Source organism: Pholcus phalangioides, unplaced genomic scaffold, assembly GCF_987345545.1.
Source record: "Pholcus phalangioides strain wild (caught in Gottingen) unplaced genomic scaffold, Ppha-v1.0 ptg000014l_1, whole genome shotgun sequence".
Taxonomy (NCBI): domain Eukaryota; kingdom Metazoa; phylum Arthropoda; class Arachnida; order Araneae; family Pholcidae; genus Pholcus; species Pholcus phalangioides.
This window is the reverse complement of record NW_028301607.1, coordinates 4,806,680-4,834,478: the sequence shown is the minus strand read 5'-3', so window position 1 is coordinate 4,834,478 and position 27,799 is coordinate 4,806,680. Positions and strand designations below refer to the sequence as shown.

Below are 27,799 nucleotides of genomic sequence, written 5' to 3'. Positions count from 1 at the left end.
GATATGATTACGGGTAAGGACATCCGTTAAGCTGTTGACTAATGTGTTTCATCTTCTCGAATCCAAACGGCGTCACTGGAGTACGAAAAAGAAAAGCCAAAAAACAAAAATCGGTTTTTTTTTTCTCTTTCGGTGTCTGGTTCATCATTCCGAACTATTAAATAGTAATTAAACGAGTCGTGATGACCCGGTTACTTCTGGTACCTGCCAGTTCTGTTCGAATGAGTGGCTGAATAAGACGGCCGCGAGCCATACATACATACATCCCGCTGGCGATTCAGTCAGTCCTTTCGAATGTCTCTCCCATAACCCGGTTTATTTTTGTGTGACTGATTAGGTTTTAGTGCTCTGTATGTGAGGGCGATCAGCCTCTTCACTTTTGGTGACATTTCTGGCTTGCTCTCTTGGCCGTTCTTTTCTCTTTTTTTTTTTTTTGGTTTTCTTTTCTCCGAGTGTTGTATTCAGCTCCTTCCGCTCTCACAGATGAATCAGTATACGGTCAACCCTCGGTTTACAAACTTAATTCGCTCATGAAGTCCGTTCGTAATCCGGATTGTTCGTAAACCGAAACAATTTTTCTCATGAGAATCGATGTAAAGTGAATTAATCCGTTCCCGGTACCTCCGAAGTTTTCTCGTGTGAGTTTTTGCAGCCGCTCCTGTGCATAAGGGGTCATTCAAGTATTACGACAGCATCGAGGGGTGGGAGTGGTTTCGGATTTGCTGACTTTGGAGGACAAGGGGAGAAGGGGGGGTTTGAATGTTGCTTACGTCACAACCATCCCTTTTTGAAGGTATGAAATATTCTAAGCTGCGACGAAATTTTGCTGGGGGGGGGGGGGTTTCAATGTTTTGCTGACTTTTGCTGACAAGAGGGGGGGGGGCAAAAATGGCTGAAAATCTGCTTACGTAATACTTGAATGGCCCCCTAATGTGAAACTAGTGAAAATAATTAAAATAATAAGTCATTGAAAAAGTAACCACAGTATGAAAGTGGAGCGCTGGTTGAGAACCGCTGCTCTAGGGCATGTCTGTTTTCATTAATATCATTTATAATAATCCCAGTGTCAAAGCCAGGGCCGGAAGTAGAGGGGGCGGGAGGGGGGATTGCTCCGGGCTGCAAAATTTAGAGGGCGGCAGTTTTAGGTGGTGGGGACAAAGAACACCGTTATAGAATTATCGAATTTGAAAGTGGTTAGGGAGCTATAGCTTCTGACTGCAGGTCTGGGTTCGAATCCCGGTTCGGGTATTCACGTCTATTAACAAACTAACAAATTCCCTGGACAGATTGTAAAGATCTCTTGGGAATGCGTGATGATCACGTTAATAAAAAAAAAGTGGGGGGCGGCTGAATCATGTTCGCCCTAGGCGGAAAAATCGTAGTTTACGGCCTTGGTCAAAGCCCTGAAAATCTTTGCCCGCAACACAATCTTGCCACAGTATCCTCCAAGCTAAATTCATAGTTCGGAAAAAAAAAATTTCCTGCTAAGGCTTTGTCAATGATAGCAAATGCAATACGCACTTTGCAATATCCAATGTAGAATGTAAAAAATAATGTAATTTTAGAAGTTATTGAGAGAGTTGGTTTTATGCCAAAAAAATATTTCGAAGCATTTTTTTTTGCTTTTGAAAAAAGTTCTGATGTAGAGCTGCTTCTTGAAGTTCGAAACGGCCTGCAATGTATCACACAGTGGATAACAGGAGTCGTATTCGGTGGCGTAAACATTATGCAAAAAGTGAAATCAAATTAACTCTTCTTTCAAAAAAAAAATAAATAAAACCACGTGATCACAGATTTTTCAAACATTCTTCACTCGAGATTGTCCTTTTCGTGTGTTCGTGAACCGAATAATTTTTCGTAGTTCGCTAACTAAATTGTTTACGAACCGAGATGATCGTAAACCGAGGATTGACTGTTGTATGACTCATTTAGTAATTCGCTATCAGTTTTATTTTGCGTGTCGACAAACAAAGGAGTCTCGTTGTTTTCGGGTCCCGAACCCAATCGAAAAAACCCTTAACCCCTTCGCTTACAAGCTTTTGGCAACAAATTTTGATGGCCACTGTTTGACGATTCGGTGGTGAATCTGGTAACCTTGTCCTAATCTAACCGTACGTTTAAAAGAGGAAGAAGGGGAAAGAAAAAAAGAAGGAAGGGAAGAAAAATAAATAGAAAGGCAAAGACAGTATAAGGGGTCATTCAAGTATTACGTCAGCATCGGGGGTTAAGGATTTGCTGACTTTTGATGACAAGGGGGGAGGGGGGTTTGAAGGTTGCTTACGTCATCAACCATCCCTTTTGAAGATATGAAATATTCTATGCCGTTGACGAAATTTTGCTGACGGGGAGGGGTCAGCTGTTTTGCTGACTTTTGCTGACAAGGGGGGGGGGGTCAAAAATGGCTGGAAATCTGCTTACGTAATACTTGAATGGCCCCTAATAGGTCAGTAGGTAAGAGGGTATACAGATTTCTCTTTTTGATTCACAGTGAAATTTACCTTATTTTACACTGGAAATTTAGGCTTCGCTAAGTGTGTCAAATTTGTGTGACTACTTTTTTTCCAATTCCAATACGTACTACCAGATACCATAGTCACTTTCAGCTATCCACCTTGACATTGTGTGCATGTCAAGGTGGATGTGAATTTCAGGGGTTAGGAGCAATCTTAGCAGGTTCTGAGTCCTAGAGCTCAAGCACTTTTAATGTCCCTTGAATTAAACATTTTATTTGTGTGTGTCAATAAAATAATTTGCAATGATTCGATGAGGTTCTCATGTTTGGCTTGTGAGTGCAGCAAGACGCCACTGGTGGTGTTAACGAGAATTTCATGTTCGTTCTTGTTTCGTGGCCATAAAAGCGCATTGAGTTAGCAACCCCTTCAGGACGATAGTACTTGCATAAATCGCAAAAATTCAGGTTTCTGCCTCTGACTTCTAGAGAGAGAGATGGCAACACTTCTCCATTAAGTAGTCAAGCGGTTTGCGTAGTCTCCGCTAACATGGATCGTATAGTTCTGCGATTTCCATTCGGGGTGCGCGTCGGAGATTGAAGCAAATGTGCTGCATAAAAATGGGATCTTTCCAGCAAGGGTGTCCAGGGCCATATCAACACCTTCTAGAGCAAGCTTTCTGCTTTAGAAGGTATTGGCCATATGCGGTCCAGCAAGCAGTTCGAAACTTACATAACTGAATATTTTACTTATATTTTGACACTATTTTTAAATATGTTTCAGGTGTCTTTTGCCGCAATGTGTGGCAGGTACAGAGCATTGTGCTTGCTTTTTTTTTTTTTTTTTTTTTTTTTGACTAATAATAGTAAATTTGATACCAAAGTGATATCGTTTAGTTTCCAAATTTGTGATCCAAAATAGATTTTTTTTTTCGCTCAATGAGGTGAAACCCAAAGAATTGGGCAACTCCTAATGTCGTCATCAACTATTTTCAATTCACTGATGTATGAAGGTCTAAATTTTAAGAGGGACTGAGAGCTTTGTTTTATTCACAGAGTTCATGATTGTTTCTAGAGGGATTTTTGTCCATAGTTTTCCACGCTGACCAGTGCGCATGGGCGGAGATGCATGGGTGCCCCCCCCCCCCAGCATCAAAGGTGGAGTCGACTGAGCTAATGTATATATATGTATATGTGAATTGACATCATCGTGCGCCCCCCCCCCCCCAGCAATAATGACCTTGCCCCCAGACTTCCAAGTCTGTCAGCCCATCTACGTCCGTTCACCACGTGTTGGCTTCTTCCGGCCAAACATGGCTACTTACCGGCTGCACCACGAGAAAGTGCGGATTGGACCTTCAGCCTCTATTCCTAGTCGCTTCCTTCAAATCCTCATAAAGAAGCAATTGAAAAGCCTTCTCCTAGTTAACAACTAAAGACTATTCAACAGCCCGACTCCTAATTTACAGTAATATAAATAATATGCGCATACTGTGTGTTGCCCATAAAAACGTACCTCTCATTGTGCAGCAGAATCTTAGCTATGAGTTTTGTGTGTGTGTATGCCGCAGGGGCGTAGCCAGAAATTTCGTTCGGGGGAGACTAAAGTGATAGAACAATAGATTTGGCCGTCTTTTTCCCTTTTTTTCGGTCATTTTCTCAAATTTCGGGGGTGGGGACCAGACCCTAAAGTCCCCCCCTCCCTCGCTACGCCCTTGGTGTGCCGTGAGATGTTGGGAAGGTAAAAATTGATATAATTGCCAGACCTCAGTTTAATCGTTTTTTTTATGAAAACTGGTATGCATAGAAATCCGTTAACACGAGCCGGTTGCAGTCATTGGAACCGGTTCCCTTTTTATCTCGGCACGTGTCTGAAATTCCCTGCCATTTGCATAGAAAGTGTATTTTGGTTTTTCGATTCAGGTTGCGAACGATAATGTATGTGTTTTTACTGTTGACGCATATTAGCAATCGACAGCTACTCCTCATTGAGTCATGTCTTTTTGTTACGAATCAGTATCTTGTAATTGGTGAGCCATAACTGCAAAAAAAGGGGGGGGTGGAGTTTAGTGAGTTTACCGTCCCGTCCCCCCTATTTCGATGCCCTGGACTATACACGCGGTGCTCACTGAATTTTGTGATCTATTTGATAATCGGTTTTCCCACGTTCTATCGCAGTGTTTCTCAACCAGTGCTCCGTGGCCGCTCCAGGAAAATAAAAAAAAAACCAGTAAATTTGAAAAAAAATATATAAATACTTTTAAATAATAAAAATAAATCATTATCTTTGTTAAATAAATAAAACAAGACCTACGGGGCTCCACCATAGAAATTTTTTACCAAAAAGGGCTGAGCGAGTCAAAAAAGGTTGAGAACCATATTGTTGTCATAATTCCGAGCAACTATGATGATGGTGCGTTCATATCTTGCAGTTCTGTCTCTGGACATAGATTGTAATTTTTCTTCTCTACTTTTTGTTTTTTATATTCTATTGTTGATGTGTCATGTCTGGTTTAGCTGCTGTTTTGTGTATAAGCCTACCCTTTCATTTTACTGAAACGCTGAATCCGAAAAGTACCGTTATCTAGGTTTTAGATAATGTCTTGGTTGTATTATGTAACTATGACTTTTTAATGCATGACCAGTGTCATTTCCCAACATAATATCCTTCGAGAGGTTTCACTGCTACCAAATGAACGCTTGTTTAGAATTTTTATTGCTTGGATTGTTGGGCTAATAAAGAAAAATTACTGTGTAAATTAATATAAATTCATTGTTATATCTGTATAGTTGTCAGCAGACGGTCTGCACTGTTTCCTGTGCAGAACGATCAGAAGGTGGTCTGCATTGTTTCGTGTGGAAAAAGATGAGAAAAGTGTCTACATTGTTGTGATGGGAAGAAATACGGCAGGGGTCCACTGCCACTTAGCGTCAGAGGCGGAGCCAACTGATCTAATGTATATGTGCGTATATGAATTGGCATCATTATCATCATCATGCCTTCCCCCCCATAGACTTTCCGGTCTGTCTCCGACTATAATTGTTGTACAGAGAAATACCAGAAAACGGTCTGCACTGTTGCCTGTGGCGAAAGATTAGCTGACGACCCGCATTGCTGCATGTGAGGAATGGTCAGAAGACTGTCTGTATTGTTGCCTACGGTGAATGATCTCAAGACGATCTTCTCACTGTTGCCTGTGCAGAATGTCAGAAGACGGTCTGTATTGTTGCCTACGGTGAATGATCTCAAGACGATCTTCTCACTGTTGCCTGTGCAGAATGTCAGAAGACGGTCTGTATTGTTGCCTACGGTGAATGATCTCAAGACGATCTTCTCACTGTTGCCTGTGCAGAATGTCAGAAGACGGTCTGTATTGTTGCCTACGGTGAATGATCTCAAGACGATCTTCTCACTGCTGCCTGTGCAGAATGATCGAAAGACGGTCGGCATTGCTGCCTGCAGTGAATAATCTAAAGACGATCCGCATTGTTGTCTTTGGTGAGTGATCTGAAGACGATCCGCATTGTTGTCTTTGGTGAGTGATCTGAAAACGCGGTTTGAGTTTTTGTTTGTGGAGAGTTATCGGCAGGGCCATAGCGTGCCTTCTCGGAGCCCCCGGGGCAGACTTTTTCATGGGGGCCCTTTGAAAGTATTATGCAAAAGAAGTGTATTTTTGTGGAGGGGCATTTGGCCCGGAACTCGGGCAGTGCCCCAGTCTAGTTACCCGGGTTATCGGAAGACCTGTATAGAATTATTCGCGTGCCTCGAAATGACTCACATTGTTGCCCTGTGTGACGATTCGCGTGCCCTTGAATGGTTCGTCACACACCCCACGGGAATTACACGTACCACAGGTTTGGAACTGTTTTTTTCCCCCTATTTGAAGAGAATATTGTAAAATTCTGGTTCGAGGACATTTGTGTTATTGGTGTCGATACCGAGACGAAACTGTGTTTATCTTCGCAATTTTTATTTCGTGTCGCAACGTGCGAAACTTCCCATAAAAACACTATCTCGGGGGCAATAATTCTCGCAGCCTGACATTCTCTCACTGCAAGAGATAATCACAGATGTGTGGACTATGGAATAACATTGCAGTGTTTACTACTACCTGCCTGTCATTGATGGCGACGTTAGACGTTTTCTCATTACTTTTATAATAATTTCACCTCCCTCTCTTTGACATTCCTCTATTATTGATGGAACTGAAAACATATCATTATTCGGTGCATGTTTGACAACATGTTTTTCTCGCGTCGTGAAACTAATTCCGAAAATAATAACTACGTTATTCCAGAAAATCTCGACTTGTTTATTTTTTGGTGTTTCGAGTTTTTTTTTTTCACATATTTAAATAGTGATTTGCAATTTCTAGAATGAATCACTACTTTGAACAGATCACAGTGCAGCGGGTATTTTTTTGATGGTTCCCGATTTTTCGTGGTTTCCCTTATCACGAAGACCAGAATTCGAATTGAGAGGGTTCCTTGCACAAATTGAGCTTAAGGCTGCGCTCATAGTGAACCGAAGAGGTACGAGTTTTAAGAATTGCGACCAGGAAAAAAATGCATATGGGTGGAGGAAGAGATGTCCTCACATAAGAGGAGGAAAATAGAGAAAATGACCAGAGGGGTTCTGAAATGTAAGGGTGTGATGATGATCCCTCCGCAGAAGAGGGAAAGAAAAAAAAGGGAGAACCGGACCAATCAGCTGGGGATAGCGAAAACCAGCAGATCGAGGTGAAAACAAACAGGTGTGTTCACGTCGCGCATCTTGTTGAGTGGTTTTTTTCTCTCCTTCTCTTCGCATCTCGAGTAGTATGTGCGGTGTCGAAAGAAAAAATACAATTGTTTTCGTCGCTAGTATCTATTATACTCTTTCTTTCCTCTTGGTTGCTGGGTGGCCTAAGGGGGCTCCCCTCGACTGTAGTTCAGTGTTTTCCGAACTGGGCAATATCAACCCCCCAGTGGGCGATGAAATGAACTTCGGGGGGGGGGGGCGGTAGAAGCTGCAGGAATAATGTAAGATCCTATGGGTTTGTTTGAGTTGGGGGCGAGGGGTATTTTTTTTTGTTTTTGATGAAGAGTACGATGGAACAAAAAGTTTGGGAAACAATGCTAGAGTCAGAGATGTTTTAGTTCCTATTGGCATTTTTTCTCTCCCTCAAAATTTTCTACCTGGCCCATATCACCACGTATCGGTAAGAAAACGGATTTTTACGTACTGTATAAGAGCGTCTCTCGGAGTTGAGGGATACTTAAAGCTCTCATATTCCTCTTCCGGTGCAAATAGGTGAACTTGGTCACAGGCGTGCGCATAATTTTCTCGAGGGGGGGGGAGGTCAGATTTTTTTTCCTTCTGGGGGTGGCGGTGTTACGTTTTTTCCTGCAAAATAACACTATAATCTTGGCTCAAGGGAGGGGTTAACCCCACTCCTCTTTGCGTACGCCAATGAACTTGGTCCAAAAGCTAATTCCTCACTAGCGCATGCGAGAATACCGAATTTTCAAAAATTGCGTACTAGGTAGTACTTTTTTTAAGCATTCTTTAATAATAATGCGATTTGGGGAGGAGTATGCAAATTTTGAATGCTCTGGGAGAAGTGCATTGTCATCTGTAAGTTTTGGGAGTTCGGGTTAGGTGCGTTTAAATTCCAGTATTATGGGACCTTTATACTCGCAAATTTTAGCAGCTTTGAGTAGATTGTGCACATTTTTAGTAGCCAAAGGTAGACACATGCAAATGTCTCGGCTTTGCTGAAATTCTGAAATTAGCAGGTTTTAGCTGTTAAGGTGAGTTGTTTTGCGAGTTTTAGCAGCTGAAATGAGATGTGTGTGTGAATTTTTTCTCCCAGGATTGGCACATGCAAGTTTAGCAGTGAAAGGATAGGAGCGTTTTCAGATTTCAGAAGCTAGGATGAGTACGTGTGAGTTTTTCCAGCTCGGGAGTTTTTCCTAGAAAGCATCCAGGAGGATCTCTTCTTATCTCTGACAGTACTGGCTTTTTTAGACCAAGGGAACTAACCAAATTCTGCAATTTTGGGGGGTTTGTTTTAACGATTTTAGAAGCTGAGATGAGATGTTTATGAAGCAATGAAAGGGAGGTTCGCGCCGGTTTTTGAAGTCAGCCCAATGTAGGCACATGCACTTTTTAGCAGCATTTTAGCTGCTTGCGGAGTTTTCTCATCCCAGGGTAGGCACGTGCAAATTTTAACAGTGAAGGGAGGGGAGCCCTGAGCTTTTAGAAGCTAAGATGAGGTGCCTAAAGACAGGGCCTGTTTCTCATAAGTTTGGTCTTGGGCAAATATCAATTTTCGGGGCCCCTTTACAGATAGATTTGTTTGAGACAAGAGGGGGCCTCTGCCTACGCTGCAAAATCGGGGCCCTCATCACGTGCCCCGTTTGACCATGCAAGGAACAGGCCCTGCCTACAGAGCAGCGAAGGGGAGACGCTCGCCAAGTTTTAATCTTGCAAGAAGTCTCAAATTAGATGCATCAACGTGCTAAAGGACACACAGAGTTGTTTTTTTTTCCTGTCATCGGTTGAGACGATCTGTAGTAGATAACGATCGATCACTCAGCTTAACCCGACTTCAGCGCCTACTTTTTGCAGAAACGCCTTCAAAATCGAAACCTTTACTGTCACAAAATTAATTATTTCAAATTACAAAAGAGAAATAGTGAAACCGCTTTAAAAAGCCTGTTCGGCCTTCAGAGGAGAGAGAAAAAAAAACCCCGATCAGCATTAGGGCTTGAAATAATTCAGTGTCTATCGCCTTATAATTACCAGTACTCGCTGTGCTTTTTTATCTTCTGGTCAGGGGCACCACAGAGTACTTTCTGGGTCATGGGTAGGTGATGAGGGCTTGGTTCTTTATTTCTTATGGACAATGATTTGGACGCTCTCCATCTTTCCACCCATCCTAAGTTGAAAATCCGTGGTTTATTAATCACCCTTTGACTTGACTTACGTCCTTTTGTACCAACCTAGTAATCACCCTTTAATAGTATATTAGAAAACTCTAGAAAAATTATTCAACTGGGCTAGGTTAATTATATACAGGTAAGAGAGTATTTCTATTTTTCTCTTACTAAAAATTAAGCTGGGGGTGACTTATAATTTTGTCATTATACGATAGCCCAGTCTTGTAGTACTTTTTTTTTATTAATGTTGAAATTATTGCTTTTTAATTGACGACAAAAATTGCTTCAATGATGGCCCTCGATTCATTTTTTGTCCCTAATGGGTATAATATTAAGTACACTTAAATTCTAATACTTTAAATTTGGGTATGGAACGATAATTCGAATACTTTGCACCTGCTGTGTATTTCAAGTGCGAAGTGTGTCTGCTTTATAGTAGATGTTATCCGAACTAAAGTGTGCAATTGATTCCATCCCTTTTTAAAATTAATATATTGTCCCCCGCATGCCAGATGCATGAATGTGCAAATTCCCCCCTCCCCTCTTTTTTTTATCAGCTGGTTGGATACCTTATTTTTCCTATTTAAGTTTTAACTAAAACGTGAATGTGTATCCCGTATTGAAACGCATGTTACAAAACATTTTACATTTTAGCAAAATAACTTCCAACATGGGTAGAGTAAACATTTAAACGTCCTTTCCCACGTTCTTTTTTTGTCCAAGGACATTGCACATTCATTCTTCCGGCATGAGGGTGACGATATTTAACTACAACTTAATAAGAAGTCCACTAATTACAATTATTTAATAATTATAATTTAATAACTGAAAGATTAACTAAAATTAACTAACCACTATAATTAATAATTCACTCCGAACAATAAAAACCCGTGTTTAATGAATCAATCATCCAACATATTAGTTCCTGGCATTTATTAATTAATAATTAACTGATCGTATATTATCACGCTTTAATATCAACCCTTTAAAAGACATGTACTATCATCGTCGCACTACTAGTCGGAGGGGTTTCGAGGGTCGTCCCCCAACTGCGAACGCTTCGAGACGGGGGTATGTGGGCTCCGCCGCGGCCACAGCTCTCACTGTAGAGATTATTTTTATACTGATTCACACAAGATCGCACCGCCCCTACCGCAGGGAGACCCACTCCGAGGAGTTAGCGCACAAACCTCTCGGTCAGTATTAAAAAAAAAGACCGTTGAAAAAGAAAGACCAAAAGATCAACAAATTGTAGGTCCCTGCAGTGTTAACGCATGGGCCCACCCGGGCACCTCTAGAGAACAGGGGGCCTCACAAAAATTAGATCTGGTTGGAATTTTCTAGCATTTACCAGGCAGGGCCTCAGAAAAACCACTTGGCCCGGGGGCCCATGATGCTCTTAAGATGGCCCTGGGTCCCTGTTTAATTATTCCTTGTATGCAGAAAATGACAGTGGTGCAACAAAAATTATCAAATGATGATCCCGCCATCCCCGCGTGACATTATTAATTAACGATTTCGTTTTTATTGTCATAATTAACAATTAGTAACAACAATAATTAATAGTTGCAAAAAGTCCAATGGATGTAGTATTCCGCTATAAAACGAACACTTTCCACCAAGTAAAACGGATATTTAGTGGAAAGTATCCAATTTATATGTAGTAATTAATGTAATCTCACTTTTTTATTTTGTTCTTTACAGTCAAAAGAATCTGAATGAACCCGACGTAGAGGAGCAATTCGCGAAGTTATCCCTGGCTTTCAAGACTGATACATATACTCTGTCGAAGAGGCTAGAACTTCAACAAAGACAAAGGGATATCGCAGAAAAGAACATTGATTCAGAACTGAAGTCACTCAGGGAATCGCTCAATGTCAGTTTCACTTTATTCTCTCTCTTTTATTGTTTTTTAATTCAAAAGTCATAATAATGTTCCTTGAACCAAAACTATTACTTTAATTCTGGACGATACAGCCTTAACATTGTTATCTCAGATCTCCAATGTCTGAATGGGGGCAGTCTTTGAGGAGTGACCTATGACATGAATAGTATTAACATGATATACTATCATGTTACTTGATGATATACTTCATCGTTGTGATTCTTGAACTAAAAATCAGTTTGTTTAAACTAAGGCCAGCATATTTGTGAGTTGCATTTCTACTCATGTGAATTGATTTTCTGGTATATTCATGGAACAGATCAACAGGGCCGCAACTAGGGGGGAGCAGGCGGGTCTTGTGCCCCAGACGCTGGACCAGAGGGGGCACCAATTCCATTCTGAAACCTGTCCTTGAACATTACAAGGGGGCATAAAAACGTGCGCTTGCCCTGGGTGACTAAGCATTTAGTTGCGGCCCAGCAGATCAACCCGTAAAAAAAATTACTCCCTTAAGGAGGGACCCATTCATCAGAGGCCAATGACCCTTCTCGTTAGGGACATTAATGGCACCCATGTTGAGTTAACTGGCCAGACCACTGAAACTTGGAAGGAATTTGTGGATGATATCCACTAATCGAGCTTTTCTTAAGCTTTCTGAATCCAAGAACCAGTAAAATGTCTTAAACAATTTGACGGACCAACTGTGTTCCTGTATTACAGGAATATTTCTAATATTTACCAAGAGTCGTGAAAACACGCTGTGTTTTCATAATATATAAATCATATTATGATATAATTATGGCAAAAATATAAATATTCTATTTTTGTTTAAGGTTCAAAATTTTTTTTATGCAATTTTAATAATGATTGATGATTGTGCCAACTTCTAGCAACACTTTTGATGGTAATTGGTGATGCCCCGTACTTTACCTTTTTTAAGATCTCAGTTTACCGTATTTTCATGAAATTTTCAGCATCCCTTCATTTTCCCACCTTTCAGCAGTTTACCTTTCCTTTAGCAGTAATTAGAAAATTGCACTGAAGGCAGTAAATTACATTTTCCGGCAAAATTTAGTGGTGTCCCATGTTTAGGATCTCAATTTCCTCTTATTTTCTTTGATGAATCTAAGTATGACAGCATAATTTTTATGCACACCCAATATATATATATTACTAACATCAATTACAACGGTTGAATAATTTTTTCATTCAGTTTTGAATTGAATTATCGTCTGCCTGCAGACCACCTATGCCATCCTTGCAGACCATAGGCTGAGTAACGTTGCACTAATCCAATCCCATACCTGAAGTACCATGTAAGTGATTCCACCATGGCTAGATTTTGACATGATGGGCTTCCCTTCCCCCCTCGGGTAAAGCGAGAGTTAGGAGACTTGCAACTTGGATCAAAGACAGTTTGGTTTGTCAGTGAATTTAAGTTATTTAAATTTTGGGATCACTCAAAATCATGGCCCCTGGGCAAATGCCCAAATTTCTCATGCAGAAATCAGTCCTGAATTGCACAGAGGCTTACTGGAATATCATGTATGCTGCCATCCATTATTTTGATCTGACAGTATACACAATATTTATGCATAGAAGTTGAATTTTTTTACATGGCGTAACTTTATTGTCAAGGTTTTGATATTTGTGAAACTTCTCGCATTCTTGGAACTTTATTTCATTCATCAGTTATTTTAAGACTGTATATCATGTACATATAAACTTATTGGCTTCTTTTTCTTCTAGGCTCTCAATCAGTTATGCACTGACTCTGATATGAGAGAAGTCATAACCAAAACACAGCAGCATGTTGACATAGTTCAACAAACTACCATGCGAATGTCTAGTCGCGCTGAAACCTATGGAGCTATTCAGCAGGTAAACTTAATCCACCCTCTTTTCTCCATATTTCAGTTTGAAGTACCATAATTTTCGGTGAAATTAGACATCTTCAAAAGCTTTGTCATTGAATACAGCACAAGATACTGTTTTCGAAGTATGAGTCTTGGCTCTCAGGGGTATTGCCAAACACTATTGAGGGCTTTCTGCAGAGCAAACAATATATGTGTCGACATTTTGATTATAATTAGGAATTTGGCTCTTTACATGAAAATTTTCACAACTGTTGAAAACATCAGCAATGACTGTCAGGGCAAAAAGAATCGAGAGAAAAATTATCTCAATGGGGCATGGGTAAATGATTTCTAGGGCAAGGGAATTCCCAATGCCAAAAGGTTGAAAATCTCTAACTGTTATGAAAATTTGCTGTGGGTCTTCTTACGTGAATATTTTAAATTCATGAATTTGAGATATCATAACTCATATCGTGTACTTATATTGATGTGGAGATGTAAAATTCTCAAGAATAATCTTTAGGAAAATATTCTCTGGAAGAGAGGACTACTATTATAAATAACTTCAGAATATTCTTATAGATTCTTGATGAGAATATCCTCCTGTTACTTACAATTTAGTTATATATAATATCATTGAGAATACTCTCAAAAAGGATTATTTTTATAAATTACTGGGGAATATTCTCTTATCAAAAATAATAAGAATTATTCCCAAGTTATTAATAATAGTCCTTCCAGAGAGTATTCTCAAGAATATTTGTAATAACATGTTCTAATAAATGATCTCTATAAGTAACTTGAGAATAATTCTCATTATTTTTTATCAGAATATTCTCTAGTAGTTTCTAATAATAGTCCTTTGAGAGAATATTCTCTGTTCCTGTCTGTCTCCTTGTCAAAAAGACGAGAAGTTTGGTTTAATTTTTTGTTTTGAACTTTGAAAATTTATGTAATTTTAAAATAATTTTTGAAAGGTTTCAATCTTAAGGCTACTAAAATCGGCTCGCATAACCTAACCAAGCAATGTACAAGTTAGACAACCCCATACAAGTTAGACAAAATTAATGGTAATTGCTGTGCAAAGTTATCTAGGGGTCTCCTTATGCGGCAAGAATCTCTCAGGCAGTGTCCAAATGAGTCCATTCATTAGGAAGGGTATGACGGCTGTTGAAAGGCATTTCTAAAAAATTATCCATCCACACAACACGATAATTGCATCAGCTTAAGGCTGGAATTATACTATAGAAGTTTGATAGAAGATCTTTCATGAAACTTTTGTAATGTAATCCCAGCCTAAGGCTTGCAAATTATAGCCACCTCACATATCCGTCCAGCAGACTGAACATGTTATATAACTGTTTTCATGCTTTCTTGCTCATGTGATAGCCATCGATATGGTAGAAAAATGTATTATTGCCGTCTCGAGCCTGTTACCCAAATAAATGGGTAATTGAAGATTTCAATGATTTTAATTATTTTTCACCATGACTTTTAGAAGACTTATCTTAAAAATAGACATTTCTCTCTCATAAGCTGTCTAGTTTTGGGATTGGGCTTATATAAATGAATGCATATACTATGTCTCAGTGCTAATATTGCGGCAATATTTTTAGTCAATCTCAACTAATAGTTTTCCTTCATATGAAAATTTTCCAGGAAGAGCGCATGAATTCTGCTTTTGAAACGATGTTGAATTATGTCGAACATCTGAAGTTGGTTTATGACAAAGAACACATCGAGTTAGAGGAATACAGACGCCTACTTGCAGAACACAACCTTCTACCAGAGGAGAAGAAAGCTGCAGAAGCAGCGGAAGAGTCAAAACGGATATTACCTCCACGATCACATTCACTGTCGAGTTCGTCGAAACCTGTGAGTTAACCATTGACGCAGTTTTAATACGTATCATGTTCATTATTTTACTTGGCATTTACGGAGTGGTTCAATTATTTTGCATGCTGATAATTCCGCCGTCAAGTTCTTTGGAATTTTCCTAAATTAAGATACATGAGAGGATTTTGGATTTCCTCTCTTCGATATCTTCGAAGTTCAAAATAAATTTAACTATTTTTTCTTACTATGGTCCTGTATTTCATGTTCTTTCTTTTTTATCTCTCATCCGAAGTAATAGGTTTATTTCTTGAAACACAATTAATAGACGCCTCTTGTATATAAAAGGTGCTCGGAATAACTAGTTCGCCTTCATCGGTGATGGTTTATATAAATACTAACATGCTTTAAAACTACGACAAATGTCTTGAACCAATCGACATTTACTAAAAAAATGCATGATGGGAGTCTGCTTACTGCGATGCAATATATATAAAAGGTGAGTTTTCGATACTTTGTGCTCTGCTTGTTATTTTTCTTACTGATATGTTTTAACTCTTTTCCTCCCAATATTTCATGTTTTACAGTCTGGTCTGTTTTTACGGATATCAATGATTTCAGCGTAGAATTATCAGATTAAGTGTGGTATTCTATTATGCGGCAAACCATTCAATTACCGTTTAACACTGTTAGTATAGTTTCTTTATGAAATCTCTAATGAAGGATCAGTATTAATAACTCTCCTGGAATAAATCAGACATAAAATGAAATAAAAATTGTATTGAATTACAATGATCCCAGCAGCTAAAGTTTTTACTTTTCACCGCAAAAGTTGGCGCCCTCTATGGGCTCAACAGAGAACCAAAATAAAATAATTAAATGTACGTACTGAAGACAATTTAAGTACTTTGAGGCCAGTACCCATTCGCCTAGGTTTTTTTGCCAAGTCTTAACTTGGCGCAGGGCCATCTTAAGAGCATCATGCTCCCCCCAGGCCAAATGCGAGTTCTGAGTTCCTACCAGGCAAATTCTCAAAAATTTCAACTAGATTTCATTTTTGAGAGGTGGTGCCCTCTTTCCGGGCCATGCCTTAAGACTAAGCAACTTAATGACTTTGCAACATATTTGCTGTTGATTTTAAATGTTTCATCCAATGAATGTATTTTATACATAGTAGTTGATGTGTGTTATGTTGTGTGAACAACTGTTGATAGATATTCGATTAAACAGGGAAAAGTTGCTGCACTTATTTTATTAAGTGGAGTAGGTTTACATTATCTATACCGTATGGGAGAAATTTTGGTTCCAGTGGATTATAATTCCAAAAAAGTGGGATATCCGTTTATCTATTCCTGATTAAGCAGAGCCAACTTTTGTTTGTTTTGACACCAATAAGCTGCGGGAAATTAAGTGAATCGGCCTCGTATCCTTTACTTTTCCAATAGATGTGCTCAATGATTTTCATGATTAAAACAAATGCAATGGAACACTGTAATGCACTTGCAATCTTATGGTATATTAATTTATTATTTAATTACTAAACACATACAATCTTTCCCAGGGGTTCACAAACACCCTTGGGGGTTCCCTGGAAAGGTTTCAGGGGTCTGTGCGAGCTTTGATGAAAAAACGATTAGCCTATCGTTTCTGCATTGCTACATGCTAAATTATTCTGTAAAGGGGTCTTCGGCCTTCATCTTATTGGTACAAAACATTAAGAATCGTTGCACACACACACTAACTTAACAATTATTTCATTATTGAAGACATATATCAGTCTTCACCAGGTGGCAGCATATAGAGGACACATGGGAGCATTTATTTAGGAGTCCTTCAACGCAATTACATAAAATGAAAATTCAGGCACCCGTCATTCTCATTGCCCATGCAAACCTTGCGACAGCTGGGTCTTGTCTGGTCTGACAAGACCTAGGTTCTGTCCCTTCCGGGATATTAGCCCTTTACCTGTCTGGGTCAGGCCCATTGCCCCAACAAGGGTGGGACTGGCATTCCGCAACTCTGCCCCGGAAGTCCCCAGATCACTTAATTACAGTGCTGGTCTCACTAGTTTCAAGAAAGTGTTTTCGTCCAATCAAAAATACTGCATTGTGAATCGCTTGTCATAACTGTTCAGGATATTAAAAGTATGTTTTACTTCCCTTGTAGGTGTTCACCAGGACAGGAAGCCTCGGCACATTCATACGACCACCTCTCAATGATAACAACAACAGAGAAGCGGTAATTTCTTCAGCTCCCATAATTACGGTCAGACCATCTCTTGTGTAGCTGTTGCGGTGTGACTTTCGTTGTTTGTTCCAAATTGTTCAGTGATTATATTTTTATAATGTTGGAGGAAAATAAAGACTTTTATATTACGTTTCGTATCATCTCATTGCATTATTCATTAAGCCTTAATCTCGCTTTTATAGAGGGATGTTTGATTTTATCTTAGTATGCAAGTTACTGCTTGAGTGTCTGCAAACCATCTTTTTACCGTTTGTGTTCCAGAGGTTTTTTCTGTACTTCATGGTACTTCATACTTTCTAGCACCACCTCCCAGTAATCATGATTGCAGGAAGGCCCTAGATGTTGGCTTTTGTGTTTATAAGCTATTGTACAGTCGAATCTCGTTATAACGAACTCCAAGAGACAGGAGAAATCACTTCGTTATAACGAAATTTCGTTACAAAGGAATTCCAGTTTTTAGCATTATTGCTATGTGAACTTATCTGGGGGATTAGAAAACTATTTGCTAAAATGAGATTTTCGCTATAACGGTATTCGTTAAAACAGGATTCGACTGTACTTACAAGCTATTGTATCTAAAAACTAATATCTAGGGGCCTTCCTGTGATCATAAGGGTCTGTTATAACAATGAAATACTGATTTTTTGATTTTTTTGCATTGTATCAATGTGTTTAATATATATGAAATTTCATTAAAATTTGTCTGGAGATAACCACAAGTCGATCATGCACATTTCTCTCAATTTTGAACATAAGTGTTTATATCATCGTCCTTATGCCAGTAACATGAATGTGCAAATTTCAAAAACTTGGAAAATGATGTTTGAATGTTTACTCTATGGACGTGTGTTGTTTTTCTGAAATGTTTCATAACATGTGTTTCAATGGGGGATACATTCACATTTCTGGCAAAGTAAGTTATCCAACCAGCTGACAAACCCCAAAAATGAAAATTTGCGCATTCATATCTGTGGCATAAAGGGGACAATATATTATATCAATTGAGTATGCCGAAAATGATTTTGACTCCCGTAGTGAGGGGGTGATATGCTGATTGAGACACAGGAGAGCTACGAAAACGAAATAGGGTCCAAAAAGAGCCATGATAGGGAGGGGTTTAACTGGTCTAGAAAAGAAACACTGGTCTGGAATGCCTTATCTTCTAGGGGGGCAGAGTGGGGGCCACAGTTGGTCTAGAATGCCAAAGTTATCTCCCTCATTAGGCCAGTCATCCACTTGAAGCGATAAACAAGTCGAGCGTATTTGCTGTGCATGTATTTGCAACATTGATCCCATTGCATAGAAAGTACTAGAACTTCATCCATTAGCAGCGATCTTCAGCTAATGATTTCTGAATACAACAACAGACAGCAAAAATTTCTGACTCTAATGGGATCTCGCGCCTCTTGCAGCATCTGTGCACAGTGGGATTATTCATTTTTTTTCGTGCCACTTACTTCATTATTTTTTTCCTCCCCTCAGTTTCTCTCTTTTGTTGTTCCTTGTGTGGATGCTGAAAAATTTGTAACTCGTATTCATGGATTGTGATGGCAAGTAGTAATCGATTAAATATAATTATTTACAACAAGAACGCCTTATGTTTGTGCTGGATGGTCTTACTATGTATGGACAATAAGTTTTCTAAAAAATTTTTAAGGTTTTCCAATATTTCCCCAAGATTATTTAATCAACACACTCATCCACATGGAGTGTGAATGTCGCTTTCAATGGATGACATCAGATGCCCTTTGTCATCTGTTGCCGCTTGCCACGTGTTGTCACTTCCAGCGGACAACTGGTCTTACAGCAATTGTAATAACAACCAGTAGTTGAAAGTACCTTCATGACAAAAACTGCTGCTGATGCACGTGGATGTCATAAGAATTTTTTGATTACAAGCAGGGCCGTCTTAGGAGCATCATTAGCCCCCCAGACCAAGTGGTTTTTCTGAGGCCCTACCTTATAAATTCTAGAAAATTTCAACTGGATCTCTTTTCTGTGAGGTCCTCCTCCTCCTCCTGAGGCCCCGTGAAGTGCCCGGGTGATCCCATGTGTTAAAACGGCACTAAAAATCATATATGTGGCAACTAGATAAGTTTTTTTTAGTGTGCTATTTCGCTTTTTACATCTGTATTTTCATGTTGCTGATACATTGTTGTAATATGAGGTTAATCTTGTCTTACATGCTAAGTCGGCTTGGAAACCCGTTTGTGAGGTTATCGGAGAGTAAAAATAGGTATGTTCTTTACTATAAATCGAGAAGTTGTGTTTTATAGTTTATCTCTGATGACCGCAGCAGTTGATTTTTTTTTATTAAATCATCAAATTGTAGTAATAATTTTATATGCTCAGTCATTAGTCAGTAAAATAATATCTTTTTTATTTGACGAGGCATGTCGCCGCCAATAGTGTATCTAATAGGGTATTGTTTTTATTTTTTAGGAACCCCGTTCTCGACTTCTTAGTTACGTGTGTCTGCTCAACACCAGCTCAGAATCCAAAGGATCCCAAAATGGTTCTGCCCAATCCATGAACCCATCTCTGTCGCCAAAGAGCCGCAGGGCTTCCCTCCCGGTAGGACCGGTGTCCAGTTCTGTCCAACAACATTCTGCTGTCGCTGCTGCTAATTTTCACGCTGCTACTTTGGTGTCTGATTTTCATCTCGATAACGGGAAGATTGGCAGGAACGAAATAGAAAGGTTTGCATTTGTAGTATTATTTGTAGTCTTTTGTATCTATTTTTTGTGGCTTATGTGATTCCAAGATGAGTTTTATGTGAACGCGTAGAGGTGGATTTGTGGTTTTACCACCAGGGAGCTATACAAATTTTGACTGCCTTCTCCTATTCTAGTTGTGTTTTCTGGACCACACATTCCTCAACTTTGCCACCCAATTCTATCTCTAAATTACTTTCATTACATTACTCACACGCTTGCACACTGTTTTGGTCACTCGCATGCTTGCATACCACTTTGGCTACTCTCATGCTTACACACTGTTTTGGTCACATTCTTTTGGTCTTCCATTAACCTGATCCCTTATTCACTAAGTTACTCTTTTGGTCATCTCACATGCACATTTTCTTGGTCAATTTTTTTTATCACTCTTTTGGCTGACCTGGTCCCTCGCTCTCTAGGTCACTCTTTTTTGTTCATATGCTTGTCAACTCTTTAGATCACTCACTGACCTGGTTCTTAGCTATCTAGGGCACTTTACTCTCTAGGTTACTCATTCAGCCACATACTGACATAATCACTTGTTGCTCTAGGCAGAAGCAGATTTATGGTTTTACGGCCTATGGGCAAGTTGGTCAACTCTTCTGGTTGCTGCCTGACCTGGTTCTCCTCTTTTTGTTCTTTTTATCCCCTTGTGTACACATTCTCCAAATCACGGTTTTTGTCAATCGCCCACCTTTTACCCTTGCTCTCTAGAAAACTGTTTTGGTCACTCGCATGCTGGCAAACTGCTTTGGTCACTCGCTTGCAAACTGTGTAGATAACTCTGCTCACAAACTCTAGGTCACTCACCCACCTGGTTGAACCCTCTTTAGATCGCTGTTTAGGTCACTCACATGCTTGCAAACTGTTTAATATCAATCATGTTCTCACAAACTGCAGGCCACTGTCATGCATACAAACTGAGTAGGTCACTCTGCTTACAAAATCTCTAGGTCTCTCGCTCACCTACTCCCTTGCTCTCTAGATGTGTGTTCAGATCACACATTCTTGCAAACTGTGTGGATCACTTACATGCAAACTGCGTGGATCACTTACATGCAAACTGTGTGGATCACTTACATGCAAACTGTGTAGGTCCCTCAAAAATGTTTGCAAACTCTGTCACTTCTTTTGTAACTCATAGACCTAGTCTCTCACTCTCAAGGTCACTCGCCCATCTGGTCCCTTACTCTTTAGATCACTGTTTAGGTCACTCACATGCTCACAAACTGTGTAGGTCACTCACATGCTTGGAAACTGTGTAGGTCACTCAAATGTTTGCAAACTCTCCGTCACTCTTTTTTTAACTGATTGACCTAGTCCCTCACTTTCTAGGCAGAGACAGATTTATTGTTTTGCCGCTTGTGTGCGATACAAATATTGCCGCCCTTTATCCATTGTACTGATTTTCTTGACCACTAATTCTTCAAATATTCTATGCTGCTTTGAGCTATAGCTCGCTAAGACCTCCTCCCCACCCATCCAGGTACATATGCGTGTAAAGTAGCATTAACTATTCCTAAATTCATTTTGTATGAGACGTGACTGGAAGTAGAATTCAGGAACAATTTGTTACATACACATTGTATTTTAAGATTCTTTTCCGTCCTTAACTTTCTTTATTCATGTATTTTACCAGGAAAAAGTCAGTCAGCGAATCAGTGTCCTCGAGGAAAGACTCGTCTTGTTTCCAGTCAAGAGCAGAGAGTAGGAAGAACTCTGAATCATTCGGGAACCATGGAGAATCGATCGCTTCTCTGGACAGTGAATTGACGGCACATAAAGATAGTAGGTATGGTTGAATGTAACGTTGATTCTTCATTATGATGGTCTGTTTCAACCCCACCCGCCTAATACTAAAAAGAATCATAGCCAGTGGTTTCATTGAAACTCTATTGATATCTTCATCTCAATTAACAGCAGTTAGTTGATAATTATACAGGTGGTTTTTTTTTTCTGTCCAGCTCTTCACCTGTGATTTGTACCAGAAACGCTGAAGGTGATGACGAGTTCACTGACAAAGGAGAAAGTAGGATTACCGGTGACTGTGAAGCTGACTCGTGTGATTCTTCCAGTGAATGTAAAGAGATAACCATTTCGACCAAAACAAACTGCCTGTAAGCGAGTTTCCTTCTTTTTTTTGTGTTGAAATGAGTGCCCAAAATATTCGTTACACTTTTATAATTTCAAGAAATGAGTTGGGGAGGGGCAGGGGGTTTAGAACTTCTAACCCGGGGAACCAAGTGATGCCTGTCAAGGATTTCAGTCGCTGTAGTGGTCGAGTAGTCATAGCGATGGACTCGCATTGCGAGAACCTGGGTTCAAACCCCACCGTCACCACGGTGGTCGACTGAAGTTGTTTTTCTGTGGTAACTAACTTTGAGGTGTGGATGCAAGCCGATCTCTCCATTAAAAAGTCTTGTTACAGAGAGCAACAGGCTTACAACCATACAATTATTCAATCATTACACTACACTCATAGTTAGGGGTCATTCAAGTATTACGTCAGCATCGAGGGGGGGGGAGGGGGTTCCGGATTTGCTGACTTTTGATGACAAGGGGGGAGGGGGGTTTGAAGGTTGCTTACGTCATCAACCACCCTTTTGAAGATATGAAACATTCTAAACTGCTGACAAAATTTTGCTGACAAGAGGGGGGGGGGGGGTAAAAAATGGATAAAAATCTGCTTACGTAATACTTTAATGGCCCCTTAGACGAATTGACTGCACTACACGTAGCAAGCATTTCACAGAAACAGACTTCACAATAGGTTCACAATACATACATGCACATTCCAACATGTATAAATTTGTTAGAAATTCCGCAGAAGAATATGCACGAGGTGCACGAGTGGTTCAGTAGTAGTTGCCAGGGATTTGGATGCGGCCTGTGGAAGGTGTTCCATTAGACAAGTATCAATACACACACAACATGATAAATAATACCTGGGTTGACCATATTTTCTTCATAAAAATGCCAAGAAATGGGCAAACGCAGGAAATCATCAATTATTGCCAAAGGCCAACTGTAGTTTAAATAAATTGTCAAAGGCAGTTTTTGTTCCCAATTATCTCCAACAAAACTGCCAAAGGCAATTTGTTCTGTTCCCAGATATTGCCAAGAAATTGTTAAAGGCAAGTTCTGTTGTCAACTACAGTTAAAAAAGAACTGTCAAAGGTAAGTTTTTTTGCCAATTATTGCCAGAGGGGCATGTTCTTTTTTACATTTATTGCCAATTAATGCTGAAACAAGTTGTCAGAGGCAAGTTTTGTTGCCAATAATATCTGAATGAATGAATGCTAGAACTCAGCCACTAGACTTATCCCATTGCCATTATCTCTTTCAGTCCAACTGTTGATGCCAATTTTTAGCTATAAGATTTGTCAGAAGAAAGTTTTATTGCCAAACTACTACTGCATATTTCTAGGTATATCAAAGAACAGAAAGTAAATTCCAATCTACTGACTACTACTAAAGCAGACATGCACCTTGTGTATTGCTCTGCGGAACTTCTAATGAATTGGTACATGTTGGGATGTGTGTGTGTAAGCATAGTGATGTGTAAGCAGATGAGCGACTGCTGAAGTACGAAAGATTGGATAACCAAGCGGAGATTGAGATCATCTGTTCACTCACTAGCTTCTTGACTGACTCACTTGATCAATTACTTGCTCACTCACCAGCTCCTTGACTTAATTGATCATCTGCTCACTCACCAGCCTGTTGCTTATCCGTTTTCCTGATGTCAGCCTTTCTCGGAAGGAAAATTCATATTCCTCTGTAGGGAATCGAACCACCAATCTCATTGTCCCGGCGAGTGTTCTAACCATTGAACTACAGAGGACAGATAGTTCAGCATTCATACATATGCTTAAGGAAGGAAAATATCTGTCCTCTGTAGTTCAATGGTTAGAACACTCGCCCGGACAGTGAGAGACTGGTGGTTCGATTCCCCACAGAGAAATGTGTATTTTCTTTCCGAACTACATCTCAATCTCCACTTGGTTATCCAGGCTTTCGTACTTCGCATGAACAGCGGAGAGTGAAATCGTTTCTCTCTATATGACTGATGAAGTGTGAAGGAGCTGATGAGCAAGTGGGTTAGTTACTCACTCATACAACCTACTCACCCACAATTTTGCTAGCTCATTCAATCACTCAGATTCATTCTCTTGCTAAATCACTCACTGGTGACAAATTGTTGTTGGAGAATTGTTTGTTGGTAGTTGATCCTTAAGTAAGGATCATATAACTCCCTAAGCAGAGATTTTTTTTTTTAAAGCAATTGTGTGTGGTAGAAATTCTCCAAATTTGAGAACTGAGAAAGAATCGAAATCGAGTCGAAATTCGGGATTGTCTCGGGGTCAAAGAAAAAAAAAATTGGATAAGAGCTAGTAGTTATAAAATAAAACTTTTAAAATATCATTAATATCGTCAAATTTTTTTGCAGGTATCATCTGAGGTTGTTCAACCTGAATTTGCAGAATGGAATTCTACACTGGGACAGCGGGACTGTATTCCTCCACTTCCGCTACATGCTGAGCGCATTGCTGGCTGTTGCAGCTCTGTTCAGCCTCATCGTGACTTTCCTTCCGAATAGAGTAATCTCATATTAAGAAGTAGGTTCGTTCATAACTGCTGTGAATATTACAGTGAACTGAAGGAAAACCTGCGCAACCTCTGCTTTCCCAGAGTGGTCTACGATGTATATGTGTGTTGTTTTTACAAAGTCTGGAGTCATTTTCTCTCTTCTTGTGGAAAATAATATATTTCACTCGTTACGATGTATAATAATATTGTGCTTTTTTTAGACTTATCTAGCTGCGCTAGAAGTATTTTCCTATATCCTGGATGTTGCTTTTATCTGTATTTGCATACAAAAGAAAATTCAAATGTTCGGAACTGATTATCCATCTTAACTTGTGTCGTGACCGGGTGAAACTTAACATTGTCAAATAAGACGTCGGTGATAATATTGAAATAAAATGATTCTTGATGGAAAATTTGACGTTTCTTTCAAAAATCTTGCTGGAAATTTATTCGAAGGATATATATATCGATAAGAAGACCGATTTTGATTGTAATACTGTCGACACTGAAACAAGATTTGCCTTGCAACTTGTTCGTACCTTTAACTTGGACACCACCTATACAAATATTAAAATGTCTGAAATTTGCATAAGTGAATGTATTGCTTACGGTTTTGCCACCTATGGGCCACACAAAGTTTCCTCTCCCCCCCCCCCCCCCCCGTCTGACTTTCTTGACCACTCTTTCTTCAAATTTGTCGTCCTATGCTATAACGGACTTGACCTCACTCCTGCATGTCAAAGTCACTATCACATGCTTGTTCACGCTCTATGCCTGTGCTGCGAGGTGCTAAATCAGACGTGAAATTACAAAAAAAAAAAAAAAAAAAGACCAAATTGTAGACTATGGCAACAGGATGAATCTCATCTTTCCCTTGTTAATCACTCGCTATAAATAGCATAGGTGCCAATTCCCAGACTTGAAAAATCTAGTTTATCACGTGATGACACATTCCGTACCAAAAAACATGTCAAACAAATATAAGGGTAAATTCTCTCACTTTTTAAAATTTCAATGGATGACCATATATAAGCCCTGTTTTTCCAGGACACATTTTTCATTGTTCTGATTTTTTTAGCTGTAATTAGCCACTTTTCTTGCTTTTGGTATCATATTTTGTGACAACTACCGATTTTTCCTACTTGCAATAGTGATTACACATATTTTTCCTGAGAAAACAGTCAACCTGAAATTGCAAGGACAGTTTTCTTTAGGGATTTTCCATTCAAACAATTGTATCCATGTTGCCTACCAAAAAAATGGTCGGAGGTCCCACATGAGTAAAAATTTTCTCTACTCTGTCCTGGCTCTAGGTCACACTTTTGGTATTTTATTTTTTGCCAGTCCACAAATTATTTCATTTTTCACCGGTCGGTCCGCAGTTGAAAAAGGTTGAATGTTGTGTCTGTCACTTGTGGCCAGCAGAGCTCTTTTTGATAATGCATCTTTAGAATACCTAATGCATTTATGTTACCAGTGCTGTGCATGTATTTGTTCTACTGGTGTTGCCATCTGCCTTCCATGCTTTGAAGTGAAAATTTTCTTTTCATGTTACACCGGGGCAGCAATTTTTCCCCCCTAAACTGTGCCAGAATCCAGATTATGTTTGATGCGTGTGTCAATCTATGAATTTTAACATGTCGACCAAATGTCTTTTTTTTTTTTCAGGATAACAGCATTCTCCCTATTCCTGCAAAATGTCGTTTTCAGCTGTGCTCTTATTTCGTAAAAAATGTTCAGTTCGTCATTCATGTGATAATTAAGTATGTACGTATATTGGTAAAGTTCATCTTGTCACGGTGGACATGAATGCTGGAACCAGAGGCCTGAGAGTGCTGGCACTCCCCCAATAAGTTTCTTAAGAGGGCTTAGCCAACACCACCTATAGAAGAAACCCTTTTCGCATGAAGCTTGTGACGTCACTGAAGGCCATCTCACCTCACCTATAGCCATTGCATATACTACAAAAAAGGATTTTAAAGATTGCCATATAAGTGAGATGGCCTTCAGTGATGTCACCAGCTTCGTGCTGAGACCCTCTTCTGTAGAAGAGTTGATCCACTTTGCCCAAGAATATTTAGAAGACACCAACTCATTACCACCTCATTTCAGATCTTGCCATCCTATGCAACAGAAACTTTCGTCTTTTCGCACCTATGTAGTGAGAGCATTTAACATCTGTTCAGATCGGAACACTTTAGACCATGAACTTGAAACCATCAGAGCAATTGCGATAGACAGGGGGTTCAACACCAAGATTGTTGACGAATTAAATAGAAAATTCTTGAAACCGGCACGAGGAACCACTCTAGAAAATATTACAGAGAGACCACTCGGAGAAAGTGTAGTCATACCCTACGATCCAATACTCTCACTGAAGATCAAACAGATTCTTAAAAAGTTTAATCTAACAACCATAGGATGTGCCCACTAAAAACTTCGGTTTCATGCCCCCTAAAGATGCTATACCGCAGAATAAACAATGGGGCATTTATTACATTCCATGTGGTGATTGCTCTCTTGGTTATATAGGACAGACAAGGAGACCCATAAAAGCAAGATTAAATGAACACACTTGCTGTGTTAAGAATCAGGAATGTGAAAAATCGACCATCGCCGCTCACTGTTGGCAAGGCGGCCACAAATTCAAATTTCAAGAAGCGAGTTTTTTTCACAAAGTCAAGTCCACAGTTGATCTAGATTTCTACGAAGGCATATATATTCGGGCCTTCAAAAATATACTAGCGAACGATAATAAATCTACACCCCCGATCGCAACACCATGGCTTAAATTCATTTTGAGTGGGAATTACAAGAAAATGGTCCAATCAGGATGCTGCATTAGTATCTCACGCAGGCTCACAGCTTCATTCTGACCACGACGTTTGAAGTGAACAGACATACTTCTTCCGCTGAGCAACCGAGCGTGAAGATTTAGTATTCAACCCAAATGGGAAACTCGGTCAGCGAAACTAGTGGTTAAATTTTTCCTCTGAAGACGGCACCCATTGGTGTTGAAATGCATTAGGACTTTTATTTTTTGTGTATTTGCCTTATTCGTTGGTGTCTTCTAAAAAAAAAAAATACCTTCTGTAGGTGGTGTTGGTTTAGTGTCTCCCCCCCCCCACAAGAATTCATGGATAAACAATGTGATTGTATCATGTCCCCCATGTGGACAATCCTCAATTTTATACACAAGGTACATCCAGAAACTATGCCCAAAAATGAAAAAGTAAACAAACGCATAAATTATTTTAGGAGCAAAAACCATACACTGAAATACAGGGTTGGCCGCTTA

General features: G+C 39.6%; 1 protein-coding gene across 4 annotated transcripts in view; it reads left to right on the top strand.

Annotated features, from left to right (window-relative positions):
* The window catches only part of LOC149078011 (uncharacterized), a 99,094-nt gene extending 74,180 nt beyond the window's left edge, over positions 1–24,914 (top strand). For 3 of the 4 annotated variants that reach the window (XM_089241566.1, XM_089241568.1, XM_089241567.1), the window contains 7 exons: positions 11,078–11,249; positions 13,008–13,139; positions 14,774–14,989; positions 19,637–19,893; positions 21,551–21,703; positions 21,876–22,028; positions 24,362–24,914. In XM_089241566.1, the coding sequence (XP_089097692.1) occupies positions 11,078–11,249; positions 13,008–13,139; positions 14,774–14,989; positions 19,637–19,893; positions 21,551–21,703; positions 21,876–22,028; positions 24,362–24,527 (1,249 nt within the window). In that variant the 3' untranslated portion in view covers positions 24,528–24,914. Of the gene's footprint in view, positions 1–11,077; positions 11,250–13,007; positions 13,140–14,773; positions 14,990–19,636; positions 19,894–21,550; positions 21,704–21,875; positions 22,029–24,361 lie in introns of those variants that run through there. The other variant, XM_089241569.1, reaches the window with a different exon arrangement.
* Positions 24,915–27,799: the final 2,885 nt, after the last annotated feature.